This window comes from Patella vulgata, chromosome 7 (genome assembly GCF_932274485.2).
Source record: "Patella vulgata chromosome 7, xgPatVulg1.2, whole genome shotgun sequence".
Lineage (NCBI taxonomy): Eukaryota > Metazoa > Mollusca > Gastropoda > Patellidae > Patella > Patella vulgata.
In genome coordinates, this window is record NC_065885.2 from 14,477,636 (window position 1) to 14,498,115 (window position 20,480).

A 20,480-nucleotide genomic window follows, 5' to 3' on the forward strand; every position below is an offset into this window, starting at 1 on the left:
TTCTATATTGAGTATTTTGAGAGGCTCTTCACGCAGATGTAGAGGGCAAAAACGCAAAATTATGGAATGTCTGCGTATTTTTACGGAACTCGAAATTGATCCACTGCGACCTCTGGTTCTCAATCTACTCCACATTAGAACAGATACAAAATATTACTTGGGTGGAAAAGATGTTCTACTCAGTGACGATTAAAGTTTACTTCAACACTCCTGGGGTGCGAACGTGGATAGAACATTCCAAATTGAAGTGAAGTCGGGTGGCCCTGGAAGATGCGGTTGTGTTTGAGAGCTGTGGCTCATAGCAAGACAATGCCTGAGCCTTGCGACATTGTACCCAGGTGCCACCCATTATTTTGGAGCCAGAATGGCATTTAGGTTCTTTGTCGTTGTACTGCCAACTAGGTGGCAACAATTCATCAGTCAGTGTTCCTGATAATTTATATAAGTTATTTGATCTCAAAAGGTACGACTGTACCCTTCGTTACTGGGATAGGGGCTGTGAATTCCTTACTCATCCTCCTTTTACTACACTACACCGGACTTGCCTCCAGATATTGACTGGCTCCCCAGAGAGAGCAGACATTAACCCTTGTGCTTCTTAATTCACCATATCTCACAAGCCCACCCTTTGTTAAATAGCATTTTATAGTTTCAAAACCTAATTTAATTTCTTAGGATTTGTTTATTTCTCTTCTCTAGTCGGTATTGACACTTCCCTCTATTACACTTTGAACTATCACAGTAGCAAAATCCAGAATATCATCACACGGTCTTTTAGTTATTTTATTTAAATGGTCTATCACCTGAAAAAAATGAAATGAAATGAAATGGGGTTTAACATCATCACCTGAAAAAAAAATGCAAAATACATACATATATAACAACACACAGGTATGTCTGTAGACCTCAGCTTTTGATTCGGTCAATGAAATGACTGGCAATGTATAAACACAAAGAAATTGAACTGTAGATTGATATAATGCTGTAAACCCACAAGGTTGGACAGGCGACCCTACTTATATTTACTACAAAATTTCCAGCTTATTACATTGTAGAAGTTTGGAAGAATTTTTTGATATTATGTTGTGAAGAATCCTAAAGTAACATATATATATGAACTATATTATCATTAATAACAAAGAGTTTTGTAACAGCATTAACTTTTTTTCTGAAATTCCAATACGATGCATACACAACTAAAAGAATTATGTGTTAAAGCAATGACTCATATTACTAGTTGATTTGGTCGCTGTATGTGCACAAATAATTTTCCAACAACGAATAAATTTGACAAACTGCGTATAAAGTAGAATATCGGCATATTAGATACAAAATAAATGATGGAATTGTTAAAGTTAAAGGACATTATTGAAAAGAAAGTAAATCATGAAAATATTGAAGAGGTTGGCAGTTTAAGATTTAGTTAAGACATTTTAAGAATTTTTATACTGAAGATCACAGATATTCTCATCAACAAAAGAATTAATAATAAATCTGAAGGTGATCAGATTAGATAACTTTACATAACTTGCAAACAATGGGACAAAAAACAAAAACTCACCGGAGATATATTAAAATTGCATGAAATGTTAAACCTGGCATTTGCTTTGTAAGTAAATACCAAATAATAACAGATTCAAAGAAACAACATTTAGTACATTTTCTTATAATTACGTTGAATTTTTAGTGTACAAGTTTATTAATAAATTTTGGAATGTCTGCGTATTTTTACGGAACTCGAAATTGATCCACTGCGACCTCTGGTTCTCAATCTACTCCACATTAGAACAGATACAAAATATTACTTGGGTGGAAAAGATGTTCTACTCAGTGACGATTAAAGTTTACTTCAACACTCCTGGGGTGCGAACGTGGATAGAACATTCCAAATTGAAGTGAAGTCGGGTGGCCCTGGAAGATGCGGTTGTGTTTGAGAGCTGTGGCTCATAGCAAGACAATGCCTGAGCCTTGCGACATTGTACCCAGGTGCCACCCATTATTTTGGAGCCAGAATGGCATTTAGGTTCTTTGTCGTTGTACTGCCAACTAGGTGGCAACAATTCATCAGTCAGTGTTCCTGATAATTTATATAAGTTATTTGATCTCAAAAGGTACGACTGTACCCTTCGTTACTGGGATAGGGGCTGTGAATTCCTTACTCATCCTCCTTTTACTACACTACACCGGACTTGCCTCCAGATATTGACTGGCTCCCCAGAGAGAGCAGACATTAACCCTTGTGCTTCTTAATTCACCATATCTCACAAGCCCACCCTTTGTTAAATAGCATTTTATAGTTTCAAAACCTAATTTAATTTCTTAGGATTTGTTTATTTCTCTTCTCTAGTCGGTATTGACACTTCCCTCTATTACACTTTGAACTATCACAGTAGCAAAATCCAGAATATCATCACACGGTCTTTTAGTTATTTTATTTAAATGGTCTATCACCTGAAAAAAATGAAATGAAATGAAATGGGGTTTAACATCATCACCTGAAAAAAAAATGCAAAATACATACATATATAACAACACACAGGTATGTCTGTAGACCTCAGCTTTTGATTCGGTCAATGAAATGACTGGCAATGTATAAACACAAAGAAATTGAACTGTAGATTGATATAATGCTGTAAACCCACAAGGTTGGACAGGCGACCCTACTTTTTGTCACATACAACCGGGGAATCGAGACCACACCAGTTGACTCAATGACAGGCCTCATGATACAACGCACACAGCACACGCTAACCATTCGGCCATCCAATCCCCTCCCCCCCCCCGCCCGACAAACAAGTAGTGTTGTCTAGTAATTTGGATGGCATGATAAAAAAAACTAAACTATCCTCCCAAACATTGCACATGTGACCATGATGAAAGATTTAATGGCTTAGGGGTGATTTAAATGGCTTAACATATTTTAAAACATGTCATCTGCTTGGTAGGCAGGTGTGAAGAAGAAACGTTCACGAAAGAGTTCAACAACCAGGTAATCAATGATATTTGTATAAAAATCATATAAATAGATAATGGTGTGTTAAATAGCGAGATCAGCATATTTTTAATACTAACCTTATCTGTCATAGGCTGATCAACAATATATACAGCTGCTGTTAACACAGATATAGCCAAAAACATTTTATCACATTTCACTTGAATAAATGCTGCCCTGGAATTGAACAATATAAATGAAATGTGGTTTAACATCCACAAGGCTCTCAATAAATCTATTACATTATCTTCAACTGTTTATTACCAAATTTCCAAGTAAATCTGTCGGACAGACCAAATTCTAATACAAGATCCAACAGCTAAGAGAAGAACAGGTCTATATATATATTTTTATCAATGTAATAAAATATAGATCTTCACTCGTTTTCCAATAAAGTTATTTTTGTTAGCTTTTAATACTATAGCAAATAAAAGAAGCAAGCATTATCCATTGTTACATTTTAATGTGACAATATATTGCTATCACATTCACACCTGAAGCTACAATAATCCATATAGCTTTTTGAAATTGATATGGGTTGTCTTTTGTGATTCTCATTTAAAGGAGCTAAATTGCTAATATTTGGCACCTAGTAAATGACACGAATGGCTTGCAACGCATATAATAATATAATATGAATCTATATAAACTGATTTACATTCGATGATTTCCATTTTTACTCTAATTTCAATTCAGTTATGTTCGGCGAAATATGCAAGAAGTCTCAATCGAATGGCAATCTCTAGCATCTGGTTATTCCAGTCTACAGCGGTAGTATTCGTTGCACATGCTCTCCTGATAAGAATATGGCGTCACCATATGACATGACTTGTGGAATATGTCTAGCCTTGTTCTTCGAGTGCCTTGTTACAATAATGCTGAAACGCATTCTGGGACACTATTCGTGTACCAATGGTAAAATATTTTTTTTGTCTTAAATATTGCTTATCAGAAGCCCATCTTTTCCCGGTAAGATCACAACATCAATGTTGATTAAATTGAAAATTAATAAGTGTTTTCAATGTCGAAGACTGTGGAAGATATTGAGTTAAAGACTTAACTACTTTAAATGGAGTCTAGATACCTGCTGATTTTCAACATTTTTAGTTTTTTACTTCCAGACATATGTCTTGTAATGATATCTTGTTAACAGTTTGTAGGCTGAAATTTATCAATTGGCTACCCTACTAGAACCCTATTGATTTTCACCAATCTTCGATAACAACTTCAAGAGTTATGCCCCTTTTTATATTCTTTGCATGAATATGTTTGACTAGCATATTCAAAACGTCCAAAAGTTTCTCAGAAATAAACAGTAACTGGATTCCAGACAGTTATGTCCTTCATATTCATTACAATGATTTGTAGGACTTCAGAGCTGATGTTGGATTTTGTTTGCTCAGAAATAAAAAAATAATGTCATTCCATTATGTTACTGATTTATATCCAGAGTTGATGATCAGATGTCGGATTTTGTTTTACCTACCTATTACTAATGGAAGGTGTCGTCTGTTTAGCTATTACCAGAAACAATTCCTGATAGACTTGAGTATTCTTTAAATATACAACATCTAACACTTTCAATGCCACAGCATGATATGATTTCACTGACATACTTGGGTCATTATAGCCTGGAAATATCAAATATTGACAAATAATTTTAGATTACTATGGTTAGGTGTTGTTTTAAATATAAGGAAATGCAATCTATTAATTTGCATTCCCTGTAAGATTTAGTGCATACTATAAATACAATACAAACATAATATACACATAATACAACCATAATATGGTATAATATACATACTATAAATACAATACAAACATAATATACATACAATAAATACATTACATAATATACATAATATAAATACAATACAAATATAAATACAATAATATAAATACAATACAATACATAACATATTACAAACATAATATACATAGTATAATACAGTACAAACATAATATACATAGTATAATACATTACAAACATAATATACATAGTATAAATACATTACATAACATACATAATATACATAGTATAAATACATTACAAACATAATATACATAGTATAAATACATTACAAACATAATATACATAGTATAAATACATTACAAACATAATATACATGGTATAAATACATAACAAACATAATATACGTAGTATAAATACATTACAAACATAATATACATAGTATAAATACATTACATAACATACATAATAAACATAACATAAATACATTACAAACGTAATATACATGCTATAAATACATTACAAACATAATATACATATTATAAATACATTACAAACATAATATACATACTATAAATACATTACAAACATAATATACATACTATAAATACAATACGAAAATAATATACATACTATAAATATAATACAAACATAATATACATAATATAAATATAATATAAGTATAATACAAATGTAGTATACATACTATAAATACAATACAAAGATAATATACATACTATAAATACAATACAATCATAATATACATACTATAAATACATTACAAACATACTATAAATACAATACAAACATAAAATACATACTACAAATACAATACAAACATAATATACATACTTACTATAAATACAATACAAATATAATATACTTCCTAGGCCTATAAATATATTATTAATGAGGCTTCACCAATTTGATTTATGTTCTTCAGTATCTTGATAAATAAATAGTCACTTGAATCATGTTTAAAATTTCAAAACTTAAAAACTTGGAACAAAAAGCTTTTGAACAGCACAGTCTCTTTCCCGAAGAAAAAAAAGGAAAATTTTGACAGGTGTTCCTGAAGAACAGAAAATCAAATTGGTGTGGCCTGAGAATAAAGTTCATTGAATCTTTTATTGGCCTTGGAAATATTAATTATGAAAATGACAAAATGTATAAATATCTCATTACAAACAGTAGGTCTTTAGTGCATTAAGCCAGAATAATATCTCTGCATTTAACAATTAATGATGCATTAAGAAAGAGGTAAACCTGCCTATTAGTATTACAGGTCTTTATTTTGGATTTTAAAGTTCAAATATAATACAAATTATTATTTAGACATTTATTCACATGCCAAGACTATAATCAACTCTCTAGACCATCAGATTTAAACAGATTTAAATATGGTCGCCATTTAATGATTTAATTTAAAAAGGGCAAAACCAGGCTAAGTCTCAAATAACAAGTACTGTTGTAATGATAATAAAAAAATCTATGCCACATCTTGTAAAAACTCCAAATAGTGATTCAAAAGTAATTTGAATGACATTTTCAATATATTTATTTTGCATTATCTATTTTTGAACTATTATAACAAGTTCTAAATCTTACATAATGCTTCTTTAACCACTACAATTTTCACAAAAGGACACAATTTTATGGGATACAATTACTGCTTCTTGCTGAGTTACGTTTCGACTAGGTTTCTTTAGTCTTTATGAAATGAATGATAAAGACTTAACAATCCTAGTCAAAATATAGATCATTAATAAACAGTAATTATACTCCATAGAATTTTGTACTGTGTATATTATCAATAATAATTACTAAATTATTTATAATCTAATTTATGCATTTGTTCATTTAAAGATCATTCATTGATTTCTTTGTCCCATTACTCACTTGAAAGGAAAATAAAGATATTCTAACTTACCTTGGGGGGGGGGGGGGGGGTTGGGTGGCCGAATGGTTAACATGTGCGCATTGCATCATAACGTTTGTCATTGAGTCAAGTGGCGTAGTTACGATTCCCCACCTGCTTGTACGTGACAAGGAGTAAGGTCACCTGTCCAACCATTTGTATTTTTTCTGGGTCCTCCTGTTTCCACCCACTGCTAAAGACCCCTATGCGCAAGCGAATTAATGAAATAAAATTGAACCATATGTTAATCCCAAAATTACCCAGTTTGTATCGAGGGGGTGTTAAACCCCACTTCTCTCTCTCTTTCCCTGTCTCTCTCTCTCTCTCTCTATATATATTTATATAACTTACCTAATATTTCTAATATTGTTTCCATATACACTAATGGTGTTGTTTCCATAACATTAAAATCTAAGGTTTTTAAAACACGTAACTCTGACTGTAATATACTTGTTGAGGAATATTTTAGACCAAGATCTCGAAGAAAATATTTGGCTTTTTTGGCTGAAATAACCTGAAATAAGTAATTATGGTATAATGTTCTTATTACTGAAAGGGCTCTTATTGGGTGAAGATGTTTGACTCTCATGCTTAGAAATAGATAAATCTGGTTGGGAATCCCAGTCTGTAAGATATGATTACTACTCACAATCACAGTTCAGTTTATAACAGCTTCACCTTGACATGAATCATCTTTATTGCTGAGGAACTCTGTGAATAACAATCAATGATCGTTCCAGCCAAAAACCAATATTATGCATATATCGATAAATTTTTCTGAGATATTAACATCATTGGGACCAAATCCTGGACCTCCTGGTTTGTGAGCCACCACCCTGCTCTCTGAGCCACTGTGGCTCCCTTCACATACTAGACTCAATAATGAAGATTGGTCTCACTTTAATGATGAATATTGCTGTTATTAGATTTTTGCACAACACTAATATTATTATATATATCCCATCTGTCATCGCAAAATCATCTAGAAATTGTTGATTAAATATCAAGCAAGATTCATTTAATTTTCTCTTACCTTATAATGGGATGTGATCTTGCTGGCAATTTGACAACATGAAACAAGTCTTAATAACAACTGATTTTGAACTCTATCTAAGACCTCATTCCAGTCTTTTTGCTTTGTTTTACTACTCGTTGTTTTCATATGATTGTACAAATCTTGAACATGTTTTGTCATAAATCTGCAGCAAAAATAAGTAGGGCATAAATTCTAGTACATGCTTCGGTACTATAAGACAAAAAATTAATGTAAATAATTAATTAATCTGTGAAATGCAATCCATCGATAGCTGCAATAATTTCTGTACATATAATTCTGTTCTGTAAAACAGCAGTACAGTATCGTCAAACTAAACACTCTAGAAACAATAAAATAATCAATAGAGGTTAAATAGATCATAGCATGGCAATGTAATAAAAAAAATGGGGTTTGACATGAGAAGCATTCTTGAAGAATCCTGAATGGTTTTCTCTGCCCATTCGGGATTCAAATCCAAGACATTCTAGTCGAGGGCCTTGTGTCCAACTGTTTGACCATCATAGCCCCCTTTAAATGACAGACTAATCAATGTCATTTTTTTTTGTTTTTGTGTATATAGACAATTGTACAAACCCATCATAAAAAAATAAATCAAACTGTATTTATAGTGTTTTGCAGTTCTTTAAAATACCTAATACTACCACGCAGAAATTGGACCCAATGTGGTAAATTAATTGTTCATAGAATTTTCAGTAATGCCATCAAAATTAATGCTTTCTGTCTTTTTTTTTTCTTCTTACCGTTCAAATAATTCTACTGCATAATATTTCACCTTTATAGGAACTTCTAATTTAGCACATGTGTTAAATATAAATGTTATTGCATCAGATCTGTAAAAGAAACCCTGAAGTGAAAAAGTAGAAAAATAAGATTTTAGGGTAAGCTACTGACTATTGCTAGAGAACAGCTCGCTTCTTTCAGCATCCACAAAGGGGGACATTTCTATCTGGATTTTTCAGTCGGTAGTGCACGACAGGAGGTCTGGCAAGGAAAACAATCTAGTCTTTAGGATGGTATGAAAAATATGTTTGTATCCTATTTCATTTCATAAAAATTTCTACAAAGCACAAAGGGGGGTTGGGTGGCCGAATGGATTAAACCGTGCGTGTTAAATCATAAGGTCTGTAATTGAGTCAAGTGGGTGGTTTCAACTCCCCGCTTATAAGTGACAAGGAGTAGGGTCACCTGTCCAACCTTGTGGGTTTTCTCTGGGTCCTCCAGTTTCCTCCCACTGCTAAAGATACCCACGTGCAAGCAAATTATTGAAATAAAATTGAACCGTATGTTAGTCCGGAAAAAACCTAGTTTGTGTCCAGTGGACCTTATTTAAAAATAAAACCCACCTCTCTCTCTCTCTCTCTCTCCAAAATACCTGGCCATGAATGCATGGATTAAATTTGCTTGCATTTGGTTGGAAAGGAGCATATGACAATCTATACAAACTTTGCCTTAAAAGGAGGATCAGTCACCCTCACCTAAATTTGCCTGAACATGAAGCGTAGGAGTGAGTGAGTAGTGTACAAAGTTTACAATTTGTAGGCTGTGATTCTTGTCTACTCAACTTCAAATTAAATGAGGGTAGAGTAATATATTGATTTTGTAGTTTGTCTGTCTTTTCTAAGGGAAAGGTCTGTGGGGCCATTCCTCAATCATATATTAAAATTGTCTAACAACAGCTTATGTTCGGAATATAGAGATAAATTTACAATAATAATATTAATATCCACTTAGTTATACACAGTCAAGTAAAAATAAGTTTTATTTTACTTGTTTTATATTCGATTTTTCAGCACAAATGGTATTTTTTCTGTCTAAGTTAACAAGCCATTCTTTTAAAATGTCCGGGGGCACTCCATGCTTTTCATCATTGAATAATGGTTCTGCTGGTGATCCAAATATTCCTCTGTATTTCGTCTCCATTTTCTCCAAATCTGGAGATACATATACATATGATCAAGATGTTAAAATGCCTGGTTGGTAACTTATCTTTTAAGTCACACTAGGCCTAAAAAACTGTAATTTTAATCTAAATAAGTAACAGTGTTAGTAACAGTAATTTTGTATTTCACTTACATTCTGATTTAAATTGAAATGCATTACGATAAAGATAATAATTAAATTATAAATTGGATATAGCAGAGGAATCTATTATCTGTTGCCTAATGTTCCGAAAATACAGAATATTCAAATAACAATATTACTTTTCTTAGCCTTTCAAGTTTTGTACAAATCAGTGGTAGTGCTAGCTAGCAGACGAAACTATCTTCTCACGTGACAGGGGCCACTTATTAAGTCTATTTTATTTTTATTTAAAAAAACCCCAAAAAACAAATTCCTTTTGATGAACAACTACATAAATAAAAAGAATAGTACTAAGACTCAAAATTAAAAAGTTTTAAATGCCAAAAAGCTGATTTTGATTTTACTAAAAAGAATTCTACATGTTATAAATAAATAAATTTTGCGGAAAATGCGTCAAACTCGCTGATCCCAACAGATTTATCGGTCAGTTGAAAAACTGTTCTGGACATTCTCGACTACCACGTTTCCATGAATTATTTCCCTTGCTTCAAAATGGCTACGTTTTGACGTTGTTTATCATTGCTTTCAAGACAATTTTGTCTTTTTTTTACACTCATTCAGCCTGCATTAATTTGGTGAGTTATATTGGGTGTATCTAAAGTGGTTTGCCGATCTCGTTACCCAAAAAACCCGTGCTTAAGTCATTTAAACCCCTGAATATTAACCGTATTATTGGCAATATAGGCCTATATAAAAAAGATCAGATGACAGATTCAGCAATGTCGAATGAATCAATGATAAAAAATAAAAAAAATGATCAATTAGTCTCAATTCCCTTTTAATATTTCGTATATGAAACGATCTCGGACGACAATAAGCACCTTTACCGACCGTAACTTGTAAAAATGTATAACGTGAAAAACCTGTAATATTTTTCCAAACTCAAACCAAGCGTGTACCATCAAATTAAACATTAAAACCGTACATTACCAGTCCAGTATGACAGTAGTAATAAGTAATAAGCTACTACCGTACTTCAGCAGTGACAATTACATACTGTGAATACAATTAGTGATTGCTATAAAAAATTGTGAATATAAAACTACGTATCTCAAACAAGAATTAAGACAATAAGATGTGAAAATCTGTCACCCATGACATCCTTGGTAAACTGGTTATTTTCAAAACAAGTCACATGTCTGTACGTGCATTGTCATTTCATTAACCTGGACTGACAATGTGTCCTAGTATAACCATTAAAACAAAGAACAGTAATTAATTTTTGTCTAAAATCAGTTCAAAATATACATTTGTATATACTATTTAGCATATCATAATTGTCATATTGTTTTGTCTAAGATTATTTAAAGTAGCTAAGTCTCTAACTCAATATCATCCAAAATCTTCGACATTGAAAACACAAATTATTTGTCAATTTAAATCAACATTGATGTTGTGATCTTACGTGGAAAAGATGGGCTTCTGATTTCCAATAATTAAGACAAAATAAACATTTTACTGTTGGTACACGAATCGTGTACCATGGTGCATTTCAGCGCCATTGTTATCAAGGGACTCGTAGAAAGAGGCTAGATATATTTCACAATTCATGTCAAACGGTGACGTCATATTGTTATCTGGAGAGCATGTGCAATAAATACTATCAGTATAGAGTGGAATAACCAGACGCTATAGATTGCCATTGGATTGAGACTTCTGGCATATTTCGCCGAACATAACTGATTAGAAATTGCAGTAAAAACAGAAATGATTGAATGTAAATCAGTTTATATACATTCACACTACATTATTATATAGTTGCGACCCATTTGTGTCAATTTCCAGATCCTTGATATTAGCGATTTAGCTCCTTTAATATTCACAATATTTAGTGGTAATTAAGTTCAAAACAGACAAGCTGATCATTTCTGAAGGTCTTGTTTAAATGTTTCTGGTATCTTGATTAGAGTGTTTTTTTCGTGACACCTTTTAGCATCTCGATCAGGATTGGTTAATGTCATAATTCTTTTCCGGAATAGTGTCACATGACTCTCATTCGCAATTTTTGGAGGTATATGTCCCTGGAATTCACACCGATTGACTGTATGTATGTGTATTAATGGAAATCCCCGATTTCACCAAAATAGAGAGCAAAATATTTTCTGTTAATAACTACTAAAGTATTGACCCTGGTTCACTTATCCAATCTTTAAAGTGCTTTAAAATCAAAAATCAACATCTGATTTTCTTTAAATTTGTCTTCTTTGTTTCGTGTTTTTGTAATGAGTCACAATTACAACTATTTCTGATTATTACCTCTAGGGTTATTACCAGTCATTGTTTTTTGAGGCATGCAGTCGCTCGCGAATGCCTGCTGCGCACCTGAATGAGACTGGGGGAGGTTTTTCTTCGTCGTCTTAAAATTAAAAATCGCTCTCCTTTATTTGTAAATCATGGACATAATGTGTATCTTTTTGAAAAAGAGTGTGAAAGATTCACATTTTGATCGACATCATGCTGTCATTGTTAACATTCATTTGGTGTATTCGATTAGTGTATAATGTGATCGCACATGGTAATAAAATTCTGATGAATGCATCATTTGTTACTTTAACTGAAATGTAGAACTATCGCTAGATGAGAGACATTACGAGAGATGGCACATTAAAAATTTCCAATGGGAATAATTCCGGAAGAAATAGATTATATTTTGATGGAAATTTTGAGCATTTATGATTATATTTTGAATAGGGATTATGTTTTTAAACAAAATTTATATAAGCTATATTATTTAGAAATGTTGACAAGTATTTCTGTTGGAATACCGTAAGTAGTTTCAGACGATAGCAAAAGTTTGACTTGACTGTACGAGTACTATTATTTAGCAGACGATGTTTATTGTCATCTTTTTTTATGTAACCATTTCCCATAAATACAAATAATCACTCTCCTTAATATCAGATCACTCTCCTTAATTTCTAAATCACTCTTCTTATCGAAACTGGAAGAACCTTTTTAGTGGTGTGATTTTTTCAATTTGTTCATTAAGGGGAGATCTATTCGGCTCTCCTCTAAAATACAAAAAACAACGACTGTATTACCCTTGATTATGTTGTAGTTTCTGTCAATGCACCATTGAAATTTTAGAATTTGAAGATTTCACAACATAGCTGCTGTGGGGCCGGTGGGCATATTATTTTTTTTATGGCAAAATATCTTTTTATACGCCCGCATTGAAATGTGGTCGTATATTGTCGTCTCCCCCGTCCGTCGGTCTGGCGTCCACAATTGCTTGTGGACGCTCTAGAGGCTAAAGTTAATATCCGATTGACTTTAAATTTATACACAGTGTTTAAGGTCATGAAACGAAGAAGCCTATTGATTTTCAGCTATTTCCGATAATTACTGCCAGAGTTATGGCCCTTGATCACTTCAAAAAATCTTGTGGACGCTGTAGAGGCTAAAGTTAATATCTGATTGACTTTAAATTTATACACAGTGTTTAAGGTCATGAGGCGAAGAATCCTATTGATTTTCAGCGATTTCCGATAATAACTGCCAGAGTTATGGCCCTTGATCACTTCAAAAAATCTTGTGGACGCTCTAGAGGCAAAAGTTAATATCTGATTGACTTTAAATTTATACACAGTGTTTAAGGTCATGAAACGAAGAAGACTATTGATTTTCAACGATTTTCGATAATTACTGCCAGAGTTATGGCCCTTGATCACTTCAAAAAATCTTGTGGATGCTCTAAAGGTCTAAGTTAATATCCGATTGACTTTAAATTTATACACAGTGTTTAAGGTCATGAAACGATAAATTTTTGCCAGAGTAATGGCCCTTGATCACTTTGAAAAATCTTGTGGACGCTCCAGAGGCTAAAGTTAATATCCGATTGATTTTAAATTTATACACGGTGTTAAAGGTCTTAAGACGAACAAGTATATATTGATTTTTAATGAATCTTTATGACTTGAACAGCTAAATCCATGATGTTAAAAGTTTCGTATACTAAATGTTAGCAGGCGCAGAACTTTATAAAAACTGAACAAATTCTAATGGATTTCTGATAATTACTTAATGAGTTGTTACTCTTAATCAGATTTTGATGTATTATAAATGTTTCATTACCGAAAAAAGTAAAAATATGCGACAACTCTTGTTGACTGCCCGGACGATGTAGCTGCTGTGGGCGTATGTTTCATTGCCTGGCAACCTATCTTTAATCTAAATAGTAAAAGTAATATTATTCTTTTTCTATTTCAGATTAAAATGCATTTCTGAAAGCCTTATGTTGATTTGATGTGTGCATTTGCATTACTCTGGGTAAAAGTATTATTTTGGTGGCTACCCATGAAGGGGCATTCTGGTTCTTGGATAGAACAAATGAAGACAAAGAACTTTTACATATTAGTAATATTTATAGCAGTGACTAGTGTTTCACTATGGATGGTCAGCTATCCTTCACCGAGATTCAAGAATATTATGACCACCACCCAAAATAATATTCGAAAAATCCCCAAACATATGCAGCTAACAACTGCCCAGCAACTGGAAGTAGACTCGTCATATTTAGAAGTATTGGGTTTTGAAGATAGTAGTAATGTTATTGTTAGTAATGTAAAATTAATAGTTGGTAGTGCCATGATACCAGGCAAGGAGGAAGAAACAAAGGAGTTTTTAAAAGCAACTCGTAAACATGTTCCTACAAGAAAAGTTGTATTATTTGATATGGGTCTTTCTAGTAGTAATATGATAATTGTAAGTATACCCTACCAGGACTAGATCATGATTGTCCATCTTGTAATGAATGTATGACACTGACAGATTTAATTTAGTAAACGTTAGTAAACCTAATGATTGCATTTTGAAACATACCAGTATGAAGATTTTTCTCTTCCAAAGTGACATTTTTGTTTGCTCAGTTATAAATCATTTTCTTCCTAATAATGGGTTAGTGCATAAATACTTTATATTCTTAGTCACAGCAAACCATAGCAGTGAATTTTGTGATTTGCTAAAAGCATGTAAATTAGATATGATCCAAAAGTGTGTTTTCTACAGTGGATATTTGTTTCATTAAAGATGCTTTATGTAAGATCTAAATCAGGTCTTTATTTTGGCTTCAAATGTTATATAAACTATTATTTAGACATAATCAACTCTCTAGGTCATCAGATGGCTGAGATTTAAATGGATTAGAACGCCCCTGGATTTAAAAAAACAAATTAGCGATAAATTTGACTTAGTCTCATTTTTCCAGTTTCATGGATACGCTAATAAACAATCTATGCTGCATCTTCCAACACTCAAAACATCCCTCAGATAAAAGTAATTTGAATGAAATTTTCAATAATATTTAATTTTCATTATCTATTTTTGAACTATTATAGCAAGAATGTCCATTTCTTTATCTAAATCTTACATAATGTATCTTTAAGTCTATAGTCATATTCCTTTTGTTTAAACACGCAGACGAAGTTGTCAAAGTTTTATGTAGTCGTTATAGCAAGAAGTATGGCAGACTTTCAAAAAGAGCAGATCAACATTATTTCTGTGAAATGACATGGGGTATAATGTCCTACTTTTCTTTTCCATTAGGGCTAATTAAGACAGAATTATTTTTGTAAAGATTCGATTAAACTGTTACTTATTATATAGTATTGTTTTCTCCTTTCAGACAAAGAAGTTATGTAATGAAACAACAAATTGCTCAGTAAGACCATTCCTATTCAAAAAATATCCTTCTCATGTACAAGATCTTAGTATAAGAAGTTATAAACCAATTTGTATACAGGTAAATATTTTATACTTTAAGATTTCTCGAACATTCTGTAATTTAAGTCTGGGGGGTTGGATGGCCGAATGGTTAGCACGTGCGCGCTGCGCTGTATCATACGGTCTGTCATTGAGTCAACTGGCGGGGTTTTGATTCCCCGGTTGTACGTGACAAGGAGTAGGGTCGCCTGTCCAACCTCGTGGGTTTTCTCTGGGTCCTCCGGTTTCCTCCCACTGCTAAAGACCCCTACGCGCAAGCGAATTATTGAAATAAAGTTGAACCATGTGTAAGTCTCGAAATGACCTAGTTTGTGTCGAGTGGATGTTAAACTCCATCTCTCTCTCTCTCTCTCTCTCTCTCTCTCTCTCTCTCTAATTTAAGTCTTCCAATTCCACAAAGATTTACAATCAAGTGAATTATAGGTGATAAAGTATGACCTTACTGTTATACATCTCATCCAACAACATGTTAGATTACAATATCTGACGTGATCCTCCCTTGTTAGTGGTGCAGGCTGGAGGACCTGGCAAGGAACAACATATAGTTCGGACCATAGGCTGTAGTGCCGTCTTCCGGGCAATATTTTCCTCATAGCACACTGTATGGTGTACGTCCGTCTTCATTACCCCAGTCAGAGCAGAAAAGTAGGACGTTAAACTCCATTTCATTTCATGTGTACGTTATGGTTCTGTTCACACTACATCTGTTATTGGAACTGGTAGAAGTCAGTTTCTGAAAAAGGGAGCCACAGTGGCTAAGTGGGTAAGATGCCGAGAAAGTTCATCAGGATTTTCCGACGTGGTTTCCATTTGTCAGTGGTGCAGGACGGAGGGCCTGCGGAGGGCCTGACAAGGACAATTGTCTAGTCATTTGGATGGGATGGAAAACTGTGTTCCTATGTATACATTGGAATGTGCATAAAAGATCCCTTGGCAGTTGAAATTTGATATAAATAAGAGTAGGTCATAGTGCCGGGCAAAATTTCCATCATAGAAAGGTCATAAAAGAGAGTGCCTGTATTACCTACAGTCCCAAATTATCTACCTTTCCCGTGCTTGATCATTCAAACAAATTCATTACGAAATCCACTATTCCCTAATGAATTTATATTTGTCAGGATGATTGGACAAGCAGATTTTGGTCCATGTAGTTGAAAAGAATCTTAAATGATATTTTTGAAAACTTTAATTCTGTTTTAAAGCTATTATAAAGGAATAAGACCGATAAATAGTTTGAATTTTTTAAAAATAAAGATTATCTCACTGTTTTGTTTCTTTATTGATTTATTTTTGATATTTCAGGAACTGTTAAATGAATTTGGAGCTGTTATATGGGCAGACACTAGTGAATATTTTTTAACAAGTAAAATGAATCATAGTCTCGTTCAAGCATTAAACGTAGGATTAGTGGCGTGGACAATTAAAGATCCCACGTCTTCATTAACTCATCCGAAAATGTTTGATTATTTTAAGACAAAACAAGACAGATACTATTTTCATAGAGCAGTTCGTTCAAGTCATTTGATAATTTATAACACAGAAAAAATACACAAAGAACTAATGTTACCGTGGGTGAAATGTGCTTTGGTTGAAGAGTGTATTAGTCCCACTGGAGCTCAAAATTCGGGATGTAATTGGCGTAAACCTTATTATAGATATTCAGGATGTCACTGGTTTGACATGTCAGCGCTTAATGTGATTTTAGGTATTATGTTTGACTTTGATGTCAGTGGATATTCTGGAACAGAAAACATATTTGGAACAAAATATGATTTGGGAGTTTTTGGCGGTAAAAATGTGACAGGATCAACAATCAGATTAGAGCATAGAATTTACTAACATAATCAATTGTTATTTATGTCTTTTACTTACTTTTAAATAGATGTTACACATGTATTTCTGTTTTTAAAAATATCAAAATGAAGGTCTATGTATATATATATATATATATATATATATAGATAATTGTATTGTATCACTGAATGATGTACAGTGCAGTAGCAGTTAGTAATATTTCTATTGTGGAACCTGTATTTGCTTTAACTTTTACATCCATTTTTTATGTAATTTTGTTTGTTGTTTTTCACGTTTTGTACTTTTTCCTACTTTATCTATGTTAAGATTACGGTATTAAAGTGTTTTTGTCAGTGCTTTTTTTAAGATTTTCCAGTAAAAATGATTATTCAATTGATCCATGCTTGGGTAAACTTCTGTGCTGCAGTTATGAGTGATGAGTTATTTAATTAATAAGAGATTTGTGATTTGATGTAAATTTTTTGTATGATAATGAATGGAATTCAGCCATCTGTCTGCCAGTGAGAGTGGTTTGAGTTCATTGTATGACATGTTGATATTTATCGGATTAACCTGTATATTTATTACTGAGTTATTATTTAAAGAGAGAGAAATGAATGAAATGGGGTTTAATATTCCACTGTTCTGCTCTGACTGGGCTAATGAAGACGGGCATTTGCCATACAGTGTGCTATGAGGGAAATTTTGCCTGAGCAGTGGCACTATGGCCTACTCTTATATCGAATTCGAACTGCTAAGGGATTTTTTACGTGCATGCCAATGTATACACGGGACCTCAGTTTTTCATCCCACCCAAATGACTAGACAGCTGTCCTTGTCAGGCCCTCCTTCCTGCACCTCCTTCCTCCTTAGAGTGAGGTGTGAGGCTTTTATGATGTTAGAACTATTATGTAATATATTAATAAAAAGGAAAAGCCCATCATAATAACATTTTGGCATTATGGCTATTTAAAATTAAGTACAAATTCAATATATTATTATTATGATATATACATTGTATCTGTAAGATTTCATATTTAGATAATTCAATTTGAATAAATATTAATTGAGGATACTAATGCAATAAGGTGACCAAGCGCTGTTGTTTTTAAGTCCATTTTTAGTAGATTTCCTTAACAACTTGTTCATTTTTATCATTCTGATTCCTCTTATCACAATATATACTCTTCAAAAAAAAGTAGGGGATATTAAAATGCAAATACCTATGCAGGTTGTGATATGATAAATAGTCATGGACACTTGACATGCTTTGAGAGTATGTTCACAGATGAAGAACTTATCGCCCCAACAGAACCACTGAGCTGCATGTGCGACATGCGATAGCGCCATACACGTGGTAGGGTTGATGAAAACTGCCGCTTGCTGGTTTATCCTATCCATGTTTGCTTTCCTATCTGTTCTTGCATAAGATTTACTATTTAGTGTATCTTTGCTTTAGTGTGTTACGTTTAATTTGATCGGGAGACGTGTTCGTCGACATCAACGTCAACCAAGAATTGGCCGTGGTACTGCAAGAGGAGTGGGTCATATTGCCCAAAATCGTGATTGGACGGTTAATTAGGAGCATGCCACGACGAATTGCTGAATGTCTGTGGGTTGGTGGAGCAATTACTTATTATTAAGACAAAAATCAAAAATGTCCATTTTCACTTTTGAAGGTGCATCTTTTTGCGAGTGAAATGGGTCCGTCAGTTAAGCTGCCCATAAGAACTGTTTATGTTCATGTGTAGGCAATTGGCCTGTTATTAACATACAATGGTTACCTCTATTAAAAACAGCAGTGCATTCCGCAGTTTTGTATTGTTTCTGAATATCCCCTACTTTTTTTGAAGAGTATATGTCAATTTTAGTGTACTGGTCTAAAAATATGCAAAAATACTATTTTTGGCAGGTTGTGTGAAATGACACTTGTCCACCTTATTGCACTAGCATCCTTAATTATCGATCATAAATGAAACAGTTTATGATATTATAACATGCCTGTGAATATACTAACTATCACAGACAATGTCAGGTACATTAAATACAGGCTCTGTCAGACACAATCTCTCTGGGCCTGGCATTTTATCAGTTAATAATTTGGTTATGCTAGGTTCCCACTGTCGTGTGATGTGTTAAAATAGGATTCCCCCTATTGAGTCTACGATCTGGTACTTGAAGATAGTTCTGATAATTTTCGATGCGATCAGCAAGATTACCATGACTGACATCAATATATCATAAGACCTGACAGGATTACCACAATTAAAACCATGATTTCAATCGTAGCGTGATAGTAGAAACCTAGCATTAATGCCTATGTTTTGTTAAAATTTTAAATTCATGTCCAGCACAAAGTTAGAAATGTCCTGAACATTTAAAATACTGTTTAAACAACATTTAGTCGATCTTTCTCACTGAATCAGTATTGTGATTGAAAACGACAAGAATATCATTGTAGAAACGTAGCTTCGATTAAAAATACAGTAATTGTTTTCCATAGAACTGTTATATTTATTGTAATGTTGTACATATAAAATGATTGTTTCCCGGCCTGCTATAACTTATGTAGACAACTAGTATAATCAGTCAAATAGATCAAATTCAATTATATGAAAATTTCTTTATTGTCTAGAAAATTGACTAATCATTTTCTCTCGTCCTGTGAGGCTATCTTTCTCTCTATCGGTACTTTTTTCTCTTGTCCTTCAATACTAATCTTTTTCTCTTGTCCTTCGAGACTATCTTTCTATCTATCAGTACTTGTTCTGAGAATAGAGACGAGGCTGGATATAGAACACAGATGAGACTTGATATTAAAATGCAATGAAAAAGCCGCACTTTTATAAATCGATGATTGTAAATCTCGGAAATCAGATCAGAACGATAGCATGTGAGAATGACGTTTTCACAATCATGTAAATGTACCACAAATAAATTCTCTCAAACACAAAAAATTGAATTCTACAGGGTCAATACAAATCTTACAGTTTTGTGGAATGATATGCCGACTGTACATAGAGAACGTGCCATTGTGTTAATTCAAGAGGGAATAAGTACCAGTACACTATCCAGCAACATCTGCAGGATCGCACAGTGCTATTATCCCATACTGCTGCTACTGTGAGGGCTCCACAGAAGTTCATCAGTGCTGACACTGTTT

General features: G+C 33.2%; 2 protein-coding genes across 3 annotated transcripts; one reads left to right on the forward strand and one right to left on the reverse strand.

The window, feature by feature from the left end:
• Positions 1-1,737: 1,737 nt before the first annotated feature.
• Positions 1,738-10,034, reverse strand: LOC126828584 (cyclin N-terminal domain-containing protein 1). Of its 2 annotated transcripts, XM_050558451.2 has the most exons (8): positions 9,922-10,034; positions 9,488-9,651; positions 8,461-8,564; positions 7,697-7,862; positions 7,015-7,177; positions 4,479-4,623; positions 3,073-3,169; positions 1,738-2,451 (listed from the first exon to the last, which is right to left on the reverse strand). In XM_050558451.2, the coding sequence occupies exons 2-8, from the start codon at positions 9,638-9,640 to the stop codon at positions 2,344-2,346; spliced, it is 936 nt and encodes a 311-aa protein (XP_050414408.1). In that variant the 5' UTR covers positions 9,641-9,651; positions 9,922-10,034; the 3' UTR covers positions 1,738-2,343. The 2 variants fall into 2 exon arrangements, with proteins under 2 accessions (XP_050414408.1, XP_055958358.1); XM_056102383.1 differs by lacking the exon at positions 9,488-9,651 and having other exon boundaries at positions 9,794-9,924.
• A 255-nt stretch (positions 10,035-10,289) lies between these two features.
• LOC126827709 (uncharacterized) lies at positions 10,290-17,445 on the forward strand. Its single transcript, XM_050557199.2, has 4 exons — positions 10,290-10,377; positions 14,012-14,506; positions 15,426-15,542; positions 16,826-17,445. The coding sequence occupies exons 2-4, from the start codon at positions 14,048-14,050 to the stop codon at positions 17,360-17,362; spliced, it is 1,113 nt and encodes a 370-aa protein (XP_050413156.1). The 5' UTR covers positions 10,290-10,377; positions 14,012-14,047; the 3' UTR covers positions 17,363-17,445.
• The last annotated feature ends 3,035 nt before the right edge of the window (positions 17,446-20,480 follow it).

Coding starts and splice junctions, on each gene's coding strand:
- LOC126828584 (XM_050558451.2), bottom strand. CDS start 9,640: ATGGAGACGAAATACAGAGGAATATTTGGATCACCAGCAGAACCATTA. Junction 8,565..9,487: donor AAAAATCGAATATAAAACAA/GTAAAATAAAAC, acceptor TTTTCACTTCAG/GGTTTCTTTTACAGATCTGA. Junction 7,178..7,696: donor AGATCACATCCCATTATAAG/GTAAGAGAAAAT, acceptor TACTTATTTCAG/GTTATTTCAGCCAAAAAAGC.
- LOC126827709 (XM_050557199.2), top strand. CDS start 14,048: ATGTGTGCATTTGCATTACTCTGGGTAAAAGTATTATTTTGGTGGCTA. Junction 14,507..15,425: donor CTAGTAGTAATATGATAATT/GTAAGTATACCC, acceptor TTCTCCTTTCAG/ACAAAGAAGTTATGTAATGA. Junction 15,543..16,825: donor ATAAACCAATTTGTATACAG/GTAAATATTTTA, acceptor TTGATATTTCAG/GAACTGTTAAATGAATTTGG.